Consider the following 13200-nt stretch of genomic DNA (forward strand, 5'->3'; position numbering starts at 1 on the left):
GACTGTTAATAGTTTTGGCTCGGGAAAATATCAGGATCATATATGAGCCTTTCAGTCGAGAAACAAAGCGCCATCCTTGGCCAAAGTATTTTTAATTTAATTTATTATATTTTAAAAATGGCACTTGGTATGTTTCTCGACCGAAAAGCTCATATATACTAATTACTCAACTTCAGAATAACACTGGTATGTGCAAAATCATAGCACTTATTGCTGGTTATAAAAACATTTAGAGTAGAAAAGGAAATTGAAAGTAAAAAGGTCTAAAAGTGTGACAGGATGAAAACCTCACGGTTGCACTATGAAACAATTGTCAGGAGAGGGTGGGAAAAGATGGAAGAACCTGAACAAAGGTGCAGTAAAAGGAATTTAGGGGCCAAAAAGGACGCTGCAGAGTTTAAACACAACTGACAGCAAACTGTACTGCCCTAAATAATTGCTTTGCTTTTGTTAAGGTTATTTAAAATGAAACTACAGAGATATTTATAAATACATTGTACTTCACTTCAGTGCAAGTGTTACAGTATGGCTTCAGTTGCTTGCAAAAACTTCCGTTGTGTCATTGAAGTCCTGCTTGCAAGCATTAAAAAAAGGCACAGTGTCTGGAACCCAATATGGAAGGCAAAATATCACATAAAATAGCAACTTCACTCAAGCTGTTCATGCAATGTACCCACATAAAGTAAAAGTTGAAACAAAGAGACATACTGTATGCTAAGAATACTTTGGTCACTAGTTGCTATTACACTATTTGCACACACATTTCTAGGTTATCATACACTATCCGTGCTTTGAAAAATACCATCATAAAACGTGTGCTCTTTAGAAAAATATATTTTATGCTTTCATTCATAGACGTCATTGGACTCTGAAGGTGAGTAAATAAGGGAATATCTCCTGTATAAAAATGACTAGACATATTCTGTCTTGATTGTCAATAAATTATAAAGTTATTTGATTAGTGGTAGTCCCTGCAGACTTTACAAAATGGTATACGCTCACTTTTTACGCCAATATGGAGTTATGCAGGACATCCGAGAATCTTTAGGGTACTTAAGACAGTCAAACTCATACTGAAAAAAGTTAGTCCCATTATTTACTGCAAAGTAAAGGAACTTATAAAGCTTTTATTCAGGCATCTTCTTTAAACTCAAGATCATTAGTGTAGTAGAAATGGTCCTTTTGAAATATATAATAAATTATAAACAAAGATGGTAAAAAGAAAAGCAGTAAAGGATAAATTATGAATCTGAGGAATAAACTTAAATGGAATAATTCCATAAAATGAATAAAACTCTGAACCACTTAAATAAATTTATAACTCGTGCTCAAATCATATTTTGGCAACTTGTAAATACAGTACGGTACTGTAATGTTGACAACTGCGAAGTGATTCAGCCTCATATAAACTACACATAGCAAGAAAATATCACACACATACAGCTTGCAGGGACTACCTGTTTAAAACTCCATTACAATTATTCTTTTGGATGTAAAAACATAAAAAGATACACTGAAAAAAGACAACATACAGTTCCCTATCCTGAAAGGACTGTATAAATGAACTTACACGCTGAGGTAAACAAATACTGTATTTGCTGGTGTACAAGGCAATCTTTTTTCCCCACAGAATGATCAAGTAAGTGCGTGTTCTTATGTGGTAAAGGTCGGTGTTAGGCTTAGTCTGTCAGTGAATGGGAACCCAGGTTACTAAAATTAATAGTAACTACTTTACATTTACCATTAACCAATGTCAAAAGTAACACACGTCATGAAAATGCCAAGTAATCAATCCAACCCTCAGAGGGAAACAAACTTTTGTAAACTAAATACTCCCTGCCAGTCCCTCAGTGCCCTTAGACAAGTATTTTGGGAGTAGCAAACCCCCTTACATAAGGAAATATAGTGAGGAGGGATGTGATGATAATGAGAAAAGAGAAGTATTTTTGTTCTGTGTGGAGTAAGCCTCCAAAACTGGGGTGCATCTTATATACGAGTATACCAGCATGCCTTACATACCAAGAAATATAGTACTGTACATGATTATTTTGGCTTTCAATACTTGTTACTTAGAGAATACCTGACTAGTATTAATTACTGTATACAGTATGTACATAATTTATCTGGAAATAATAATCCCCCATATCCATTAGCTATCACAGAATAATTTATTGCATCTGCTTCGTGTCAGTGCAATACACACCCATTACATGAATGCTTGCTATGGCACAATACATAGTACCTGTGTTTATTTCAAAATAACCTTGATGTTATCATACAGCTTAAAGAAAAGACACGACAATTTACAGTAAAACTGTCGATGGGAACCTGCAGAAAAGGACGGATAGTCTTCAGCAATGAATTACTTAGTGTTCTATATGTTCAATTTCATCCACTTTCTTATGATGTGGACTATATACAAAAACAAGTAACTTAAAGATGAACATAAACCTGTGAATCAACATAGCATCACACTTAAGTGTCTGCTATTGCTTTAACACATTTCTCTCACAGTGTCTACTATTAAAACACTTTATATCAGTCAGGTGAGCTACTCATGTGAAATATCATAGTTCAGTAATTAATCAATGATTGTGATATGCATTTCTTTACCCTTACTTTGCTACTTTATACATACTTGTGAACAGTCACATCAAAACATGCACGTATACATACTGATAAACTATGAGTACAGTCTTATGTACCATGGCACACCACTGTATATTGTATTGCAAAATACTGTTTATATGTCATTATATACTGTATATGTAACTACCATCATCATAATACTATTCACCTCTGCAAAGCATTTTGGCTAGTCATCAGATGCAAAACCTTTTCAAAGCATTTTGAATTATTTGTATAGATTTATACATTTGTATCAATTCATTTAGATAATTGAACTATTTGCCAGTGCAGTGAAATGGGCATAAACAAATGAAGCATCAAATATGTGTCTGACAAAGGAATAAGTATGTTCATCTTAAATAGGTAGGTTGCTATTCAAAGGTCAGGCATCATGATAATTAGCTATTAATCCATAATCAACACTTGCTAAAGATTTTTCATAAAGTTCTGGGTAAGTTAGCTGTGGGAGGTCCACTGGCTGTAATTCTGTAGATGACCCAATTAATTTTCTTGAAAGTCCATCCTTACATTTTTGTGCAAGACTGTTAATAAACAAGCCACAAGGGCAAAGGGCATAGCAGCCCTGGCAGGAGTAATAACACCTCGACTGCCGACAAACCTTGTCAACAATAAAGAGAAGAAATTCTGCAGAACAACATAACAAAATAATTTTTAAATTCATGAACTTGGAAAAAAAGTCTTGATAAACATAAGCCTGCTACAAAGAATACTATTGTCTTTCATATTCTTAATGAAATATTGCATAAATAGCACCACTCATTTGAAATGCCTGTTTGATATAAGTAATGACTAGAAAGTGACCTGTCAGTAGCATAAATCACACCAAATACTAGGTCTATACGGGCCACTGTTTGCACCAACTGTTTATAAACTATAATAGAGGATTTATCACTGCAGCTGGTACTCAAAATTAGGTTTTAGCGGGAAGGAATAGGAGGAACATCTCTAAGGAACTTCCCTACTCTTCAACATTTAAAACTGAAAAATTATCATGCAAATTTTTGTACCTGTCCCAGTTTGCATCACATGCCAAACACATCCTCTATAAACAGAATATACATCCACATGTAAATTATTTTTGTATGAAGCTTTGTAATATTCAGTGTTACCTCAAAAAACATTATCACCTAACCTGTCTTTACAGAGAAAGGGTTACCCAGTGAACACGCGTGGAGCTCCACTGTGTACATGTACCCGTGAAACTCATGGCTAAACATTCAGATCAATGAAGTGCGTTTAGCCATTAAATGCTTCAAATAAATCACACGATGTAACCGTTATCATACATCTCGAATAAAATGTCAAATGTTATTTTGTAACTGGAAATGGCACATGGCAAAATGCAAAAGTAATAAGAGATTCTCGTTATTTCCTGTCCAGCTCTTGTATGGAATCAAGCAGCGCATCAGTGTGGGGGTCAGGAACCACTGCAAGCCAGGCCAGCAACGCTGTTGATGAACGTGCGACACAGATCCATCGCCACCAGCTCACTAATTCATCCACCTGAAATTACGTACAGTATTAAGAAAAACTAGCGATACGGTCATTGAAAAATAAAACTGTACTCCTCACGTAGTGTTTGTTGAAAGTGAGACAAAAATATATATGTACAACAAAAGTGGCTATAGTGTTTTGAGTTGAGGAAAACAAATATATGTATAAGATTAAATACCAGTGTGGCTCTAGTTTTTTGAGTTGAGGAAAACAAATATATGTATAAGATTAAATACCAGTGTGGCTATAGTTTTTTGAGTTGAGGAAAACATATATGTATAAGATTAAATAGCAGTGTGGCTCTAGTTTTTTGAGTTGAGGAAAACAAATATATGTATAAGATTAAATACCAGTGAATGAGATAAACTGTGAAGAACACTGGACTCAGTTTTTATACCACAAAATGACAGAGCTAGAACCACCATCACTAACATGTGCTAACAGGAATTTATATCCCCGCATCAGCGTTTGAGCTCAAGAACAAATTTTAAAATCACTCATGAAGAGACACCTTAGAGTAAATACTTTGTACAGAATTTCTATACTAATAAACAACTAAATTTGGATCAATATATCAGAGAAACTACTTTTGTTTGTAAGCAAGATACCATCAGTCAGCTTCTAAGCCTTCTGTTATGACAGCATGAATCATATGTTATGTCAAGAGCTTTTAACTGCTGGAGGGAAGAGATGGTACTGTGATCATGAAATTAAGGAACGACCTCCACTCTTTTTACGGTGGCGAGACTCTGACAAGCATGACTGACCAAATCAAGTTGGGCCATCACAAGGAGTGTATTAATACATGACTGCTCTCAAATGATGAAAAACTGGCCTGATTTGATGAACACAAAGGAAACATTATGTTCCCCAGTCTAAACGTGAATAGTTTACTACTTCCAAGTAATATCTGTGTACATGTTCAGAGAAGTGTTGTTGTTAGGCAGTCCAATGGCTTTTTGGAGAAACAGTGAAGGAATGCCTATATAAAAAGAAGGCAGTACCCTTATGACAGAGATGAAGTCAGTTTGCCAAGTTCCTACCACTGAAAGAGCTGCTCAAAACAGAAATATGGTACAAGCAGTACCTAATCAGCAGTTCAAGCCTCTGGGAGCCAAAAAGCAGTAAGCAAGAATGAGAACAAGCAGACAAGGAGAGTTACAAAGAAATGAAAGATGATGTGATTAGAATCTGTATGTGAATAGGTATGAATAACAGGGTTTGAGAGCTCAGTGATTAGAGGGAATAGTGTTTTACAGACTGTGAAAAATTATCTTAAATGAAACAACTGGCAGCCCTTAAAAATGTAAAATAATGTTCACTGCCAAGATACTGGCATAAATCTTAAAAGGACTAGCAATTACAGGCTTCTATATTTTATATACAGTGCCTAAAAAGAAAGGCCACCTTCTTTATAGTCCTAAAATGAAAGGCCACCTTTTTTATAGTCCTAAAATGAAAGGCCACCTTTTTTATAGTAATGTCAAAAAACAGTGGATTGACTAACCTTGCTTTGATGTAATATTCCTTGATAGGAAATGCCATATGCTAAAACATCCTCTGTTCGTATGGCTACCAAAGAAAGTGCCAGGGATGAGAGGTAGAATGCTGGTGTCCAAGGAATTTTGAGGCCGTGCCCCGACAAAACTCCAATACCACTGAGATCACATCTGTCAGACATGAATATGAGATGAAAAATAATCTCTCAGCATCTTAAGTACTGGAACAGAAATAAGATGTACAATTCGTTGTCTAAAATTACCTTTGATAATCAATATGGGTTGGAGTATGCTACATAAAAATGTCCAAAAGCTGTGTGAACGTGGTTTAGCAAGAGCACTTTTAATCAATATCATACCTTAATATACTTTAATTTTTTCAGTTAATATAGCTAATGGCATCCATCACCATAACTTCTTGGTCTGCCATTTTAGAACTAAATTATATAATCCTGTTTATCCATGCTGCAAATATATTGCCTAAATCTGTGAAGAGACTTGTACCTTTCTATAATTTGCAAAATACAGTGCTTCTGGAAGTTACAAATACAGTAAACAAAATCAGAGCTTCCCATTCAAATGCAGTATGCACCACTGTGATAAAACATACTGTACGACTGGTAACCAAAGTTCCTTGTAAAACACACATCTCTCCAGTTATATCATACTTATAATTTGTCAATATCTATTATGTGCAGTCATGATTTTGTAAGTGAACAATCTATTGGGCATTAAATCTTGAACTACAGTATTTTTTGGTTTACAGACCTGTCACAAGCTGATGTAAAGCAGATGGTTGTAAGGAAAATTATTAGAGCATAGAATATGTGAGCCATTCTCGAATTGTACATAGCTGGCAGCTTTGCAGGGTCAGTTTCGAGCAGGAAAATCTGTAGAGAAAAAAGTGAATGTTGTAATTCTGAGGGAAATATTTGCATATCACGATACAATAGAGTAAAAATATGGTTTCTAAACATCATTTATCACTAAAATAATATATAGAAAGGAATATTAAGAGTAAAAAGGTTTTAAAGGTGTAACAGGAGGAAAACCTTGCAGTTGCACTAAGAAACAATTGTTAAGAGAGCGTGGAAAGTAAGATGGAAGAAAGAGAATTTGAATGGAGGTTAAGTAAAAGGAATGAAAGGGGTTGCAATTAGGTGCCGTAGGAAGCTGCAAAGACCCTTAAGTAATGCCTACAGTGCACCATGTGAGGTGCACTGACCCCCTACAGGGTACTGTATCCGTAAGCAAAAAAAATCTTATTGATATTATTCATTCCTTTTAGAAGTGACTAAGTTTCCATCCAGACATACGTATAAGTTCTAAACCCCTCAGTTCTCTTAGCCCAGTTACCACCATCATATTCATCATGGTCAATTATTATTTTTGGTTCATAGTTTCAAGCAATTTATTCTCATAGACACTTACTGTTTAATCTTTATTTATTTAGTTAAAATCAATATATTAAGAGTCTGACAGACCATTACCAAACACTTAAAGTACTTACTAACAGTACTTACCAAGAGACAGTGCGCGAGTGTTAGACCAGCTAAGAGACCCTGGCACAAAACTGAGAAAGTTCTGAAGCCACTTTGAAGAAAGACTGCATGGGATGTCCTAGTTTTCACTTGAGTGGCATCTTGAAGTCTTTCGCTCTTTTTAGGAGACCCGTCATCGTCTTGTCTAGTCATTACAAACCCACCAATTCTCTCTTCAAATACAGCATTAATATTTCCCTGAACAGTTGGAAGTGATGCAGTGCGAAGGAGTCCTGGTGATGCTACTATTCTTGGATCCTCGGTTATGTCTACGACATCATCTTTGAGCTCCTTCAGTTGAAGGCTGATGAAAGATTCTTCATTGGCTGTATTCAACAGTAACATCTGCGATTCGCTCTTTTTACTCTTTGTTTTCTTTCTTTTTGGGATCCATTCTGGACTAGGTGACACAGAGGACAAAGGGGGAGCTGAAGGCTCTGGGCTAGAGTCATTCAGGTACATTGTATCATCCTTCTCTGTGTATTTTGGTGGATCGTCAGTATACAAGACACTTTCCTTTACTTTCCTCACTTCAACTACAGGCCCATCATTCTTTCCAAGAACTGCAAGAGCATCATCTGAGGCATGGACAAAATAGTTATCTTTTGATGGGTCCACAGGGAGAACACCTTTTGAGGTGTAGTCTAGATCACCTTCGACAGTGTAAGCAGAAGGATTATTTTCTAGGCTTTGAAGAGGTGGACTGTCTTCCAAACTCTGAGGGGGTGAACTGTCGTCTGGACTGTGAAGGGGTAGACTGTCTACTGGACTATGAAGGGGTGGACTGTCTTCTGGACTGTGAGATACAGGGCTGTCATTTGAATCATAACCTGAGACATCATCTCTTTCACTTTGAATTTTTCCTTTTTCCTTAGCTGACCGTCTCTGGGAATCTTTACTTTTAACACTAGCTTCATCAATTAAAGCTCCAAGCTTGGCTGAAAGGAGATCAGTTTCAGTATTATCCTCTAGAGGCTTTTCAGTTTTTGTAGCTTTTGAGCCAGTAACTGATTTAGCAGATGAAGGCTTAGATTTTGCTGAAGAAGGCTTCGATTTTGCTGAAGAAGGTTTTGATTTTGCAGAAGAAGGTTTAGCTGTGGCAGATGAAGGTTTAGCTGTGGCAGAAGAAGTTTTAGCTTTTGCAGGCTTTGTACCTTTTGACGTTGCTGAAGAAGGTTTTGATGATGAAGTTTTCTTGGGATGTTTTTCTGCCTTTGCAGAATCTTTACCATAATCTTCTGATGTTTTTGAAGTTTTCTCTTTCAGCAAGGTATCATCTTCGGAAGGAAATGTACTGTCTTTTTCTTGGAATTTAACTGCAGTTTCTTTCTTAGCAGGTGAATCTTCAATTTCTATGGCCAGTGATGTCTCAAAAGATTCTTTAGTTTTGACTTCCCACCTTCTTCTGCGACTGTTCTTTGCTGAGGACACTCGTGAATCTTCCATTCCCCTGAAAAGAAGTGCTGTACAGTATTAAATCTGAAAATTATTTCCATCTCCAAAGTATATTTTTAGTTTATCCTTATCATTTTCAAACTTTTCAACCATCCAAATTTTGTAACCATTTGTAACAAACTGGTTAACAAATTTTGGTGGATTTGACAAACCCATTTGTTTTATGAATTCCACCTTGGTTTTAATCTAACGAAAAGTACAATAATATACTCTTCTGTGTTATTCCCATAGATTTTTTATTGTTTAGCTTAATTGTTATTAAAATAAAAATCATAAGATCACAAGGGACACTAACAAACTCTGTAAATGGGATTTTTTTATTTTGCAAACCATTTTATATATTCCATTTCAGTTCTTGTCCATATGTCAAAATGTGATGACGTAGAGTGTAAGTAGTAATTTTTAACCTACCATTAAGTTTTAAATGCTTCACATACCAGATATGAACTTCTTTATAATGTTGGAGAAACTGCAGGGCAGTGAACAGATAAGTAAGGATAAACTGAACAGGAACTGTATGTATGACAGAAAACTTGAAAATGCTTTTAAACATTTTGATATATCCTACTGTTGTTTGTTGTTACAGCTTTTACTTCTGTGTTCTCATCTTTACAAAGGATTTATGTTAGTTGGAATAACTCATCAGCCATCTTCTGAATTACCCATCAGTGCATATCAGATCTAATTAAAATTCTAGTAGAAACACAGCTTCATACAGTTTAAACCCAGTTCCCAGTGGGGTTAGGTCTGCTGAAGCTGAAACATTCTGCATCTGATGAGATACTGCAGTGAGTTCCATTATGTCCAGTGCAGTTTCAAAAAGGTTCCGAATGGGAAAAAAAGCCAATCCTGTGCAAGGTCTGACGTGAACACCTTAACCAGCAAGAAATGTCATGACCATATCTTCGTATAGATAGTACTAGTGTTGATCCAAGACTCAGCAGTGGGACAAGACACAAACCTGACCAGGCTTATCAGTGCTTAAGAGAGTAAAAGTTTGATCAAAGGTGTATGGTACTGTAATGCTAAACTACTAGAGAATAACACATTCAATCTTTACAGTCACTTTTAAATCATTTGATAACTGGATAATCACTGTGCCTTAGTACTGTGATGTTCCATCTGCTGTGTTGTGGATATGTCAGCCATTCTTATAAACAACTCAGACATGTGCAATAGGAGTACTTCATCTCCAGCCAAGGTAATAACAAATATGGCTGCCAAACACAGTAAAAGCAATGATAATATCTTAGGTTTGGTTAGTTGGATTTTTTCCTTCTAGGTTAAGTTCCTAAAGCTTCATGGATAAAACTGTAACTATTATGAGTCTGTGTTTCATAAATAAGGGGCAAAACACCTTGAATGTACGTGCATTAGAGGAAAACAGCAGCACTGTAACTGGTTGCTCGTGTAAGGTTAGACTCCGTTAGGTAACGATAATACTCAGTAATCCTCCTCTATACACATATTCCTAGAAAACAAAAGTCCCTTAACATTCCAAGAGACATACTGCAGGGTATCCTACTGTTGCAGTATTCTCTGCTAGCCTAAGATAGCTAGGTTAATGCTTCACTTAATTTCATTATTTAGCATATAAGCTAAATAATGAAATTATTTAGCTTATATGATATCTGACAGCAATAACATGCTTCCATTCCTAGTTAACACTGAATTTAATACCAGAAATGGTCGAAAGACCGTCTTTTTGGCACTTCTCCGTAGTCTAGCAAATATGGGGAGCAAGTGTACACAGTACTAAGCTTGGTATTTACCACTCAAAATATGATAGCTTGCATAATTTTCTCTGTCCAGTCATTATTTTGAAGGTTTATCTTCCATATATATATTCTGGGTTAGGTTAGGGTACTATGTCTCCCAGTAAGGTTAGGTTAGGATATTTCCCAGTACTTTACCCTATGACTTATTAGCATTCTAGGTCAAGGTTGGTGTTGGGAGGGTGAAATTGGTGGAGGGGGGAGAATCCATGGGCAGAAAAGAACCCAATGCCCGTATGGACCTGGTGATTTAGGGTAGGAGGTATCCCTATAACTTTCTTACTGGGATCCACTATAATTTTTGGAAATAGGGAGAAGACAAACTTAGTGGTTTGCACAAACAAAAATTGCTTGAAATATGTAATGCAAAAGTCAGAAAAAATATCGGGTTAATAAATCTGGCGATGAATTAAAAGTATCTATAGCATTGCCAATCATGTGAGGAATTAATTACCAATTTGTCGAGGAATTAAAACTATTACGCCACTGCCAATCTGCCGAGGAATCAAAAGTATAACGGCATTACCATTCAGGCGAGGAATTGAAAGTATTATATAGCATTGCCAATCCGACCGCTTCGTCGGGTGAGTTTACCAAGAGAATTACTTATTTGACAATGCTCTAGCAACGTTAATTAAATTAAAACTTACATATCTGTCAGTTCCCCAGCAAAGATGTTGATTTCATAAGCCTCGAAGGTAACAAAGTCATTCCAAATGAGTGGTAGCAAGTCTGTGCAAATTCTCTGCCAGTTATGTCGCGAAGGAATGTTTACAAATTCTAAAAATAAATGTAAATATTACATCACGCTCCGTTCTCTACTCAACCTGTCACTTTTGTAATATTGTTTTAGCATCAGAAGCTTAAATACTAGAGAGTAAAATGTGGTGACGTAAATTCTTAAATGTTTAATAATGTATAATAATAAAAATATATAAAAGTAATCTCGTTGAATGTGGTTTTTTCACTGGGGTAAGAATGGTGATGTCTAGAACGGATCAATACTCCTTTGTTTATGTTTGTTTACATGTGGCAAATTTGAACAGGTAGCTACATTTATCAAATCTGATGCAAAGGAACGTATGGAATAAAAATAAATTTTTATAATAGATTAGAAAACAGAACATATGCCGTAATACATAAAACAAGTGCAAATTACAGTTGCCAAAACTAGATTTAGGATATGAATACATTTCGTGAGAAAGAAAGCGCAGGATTGGACTAAAGATTTGTTTGGTCCCAACATCAATAAAAGCGTAGGCTGGGGAAGGTCTTAAGGGAATGTGTGTGTGTGTGTGTGTGTGTGTTAGATGTCTAAAGGTTGGCTCCGGAAATTATCGTAATTTCATCCACAAGGTGCTGTATATATATAAAAAAAAAATTATATAGAATGTATTGAAGCGAAAACCGTTGTTACATTGTTAATTTTAACATTAAAATGTGGTTTTTTGTTCAGGTGACAAGGCTTGTTATTAACTGTATTGGGGGTTTCTTTTTTCATACCCAGGTGATTAAAATTACATTATATAATACATAAAAGCAGTGATTAAATAATAGAACAGAAAAGGCACATGAATTAGAGCATAACAAAATGCTGAGATGTATAAATTGATGTCCTTAGTGAAATGGAGCCATACATTTCAATATACTCCTTTCAGAAAAGACGAAAAATAGTAGAATGTCAAGCGCTTTACATTAAAGAAAATAAAGTATATGAGCAGTTAGCTTTACAAATAACTTAAATAAAAGATTGATGACGTTTCTAACGCGAAATGGCAGATGGAAGCGATTTTTATTATGTTACACAGACGGCCATTCTGGCTGTCTCCCAAATCTGGGAAACAAAGAAGGCCTACCACGTATAGATTTACGAAGATCATGAAAATCTTATTTCGCCTGTCAATGAAAATCGTAAATTTTAAAGAAGCATTTGAGTAAATATGTAAGACTTAATTGTACATGCCGAAGTCGAAGACAGTCACATTCTGTCAAATGGCGTTGGGGAACATTAAGTAGAATTAATCTCGGGTGTTTTGTATTAGGATACTTTTAACGTCTATGCATGTGAAACATAGTCGATAAAAGAATCAATGCTTTGTGCTAAGTATTGTAAAAGAAGGTCAGGGAACGTAATTTTGGAGTTTAAAGAACTGTATTTTCAATATTTTAATGGATAGATGCCATTACTTTAAAGATTGCATGAAAGCATAGTGTTAATTCTTAAATTAATGCATTTCTAGCACGTCAACATGCCTGAACTTCCTAAACAAATATATAGATTAAAAATTCAGTCTTGATCTATCCCTAATAGAATTATAGAAACAAAAACAAAATAGTGTATATCCTTTGTAAGGAGATTAGCAATAAAAATAAATATAAAAAATTAAGAATAAAGAGTGAAAATACAGCATTGCTGTTGTACCTTCCGGGATTTAAACCAGCAGCCCTGGATGTTCCAGTCATTTGATATATATGTTAACATAATCTCATTGTTCATATTTTAGACTTGAACCAGTTGTTCTGCATGTTCTTACCGTTTAATATATTTTCAAGAGGTCGTGCCAGTTCATATAAGTAACAAAATAATTAGCAGAATGTCCTGACCAAAGATGCTATACCCTACTTTTAAAGATTTTATGCCAGTAGCGTAAATGAATGCTTCATATAAAATATTTATGGAAATCTTGAGAACAAAGTTGTAGAAATACATGTTCTTACAAGAAAAATTTAATAAAATTTTAAAAGAAGATGCCGATTAGCAGAGCTAGACCTATGTTAGAACTGAAT

General features: G+C 35.4%; 1 protein-coding gene across 1 annotated transcript; it reads right to left on the minus strand.

Annotated features, from left to right (window-relative positions):
* Positions 1 to 480: 480 nt before the first annotated feature.
* Positions 481 to 11180, minus strand: LOC136845068 (nucleolar protein dao-5-like). The gene is made up of 5 exons (XM_067114890.1): positions 11064 to 11180; positions 7166 to 8633; positions 6411 to 6532; positions 5651 to 5813; positions 481 to 4152 (listed from the first exon to the last, which is right to left on the minus strand). Coding segments are annotated over exons 1-5 (1893 nt in total). The 5' UTR covers positions 11066 to 11180; the 3' UTR covers positions 481 to 4014.
* Between the last annotated feature and the right edge of the window lie 2020 nt (positions 11181 to 13200).

This window comes from Macrobrachium rosenbergii, chromosome 13 (assembly GCF_040412425.1).
Source record: "Macrobrachium rosenbergii isolate ZJJX-2024 chromosome 13, ASM4041242v1, whole genome shotgun sequence".
Lineage (NCBI taxonomy): Eukaryota > Metazoa > Arthropoda > Malacostraca > Decapoda > Palaemonidae > Macrobrachium > Macrobrachium rosenbergii.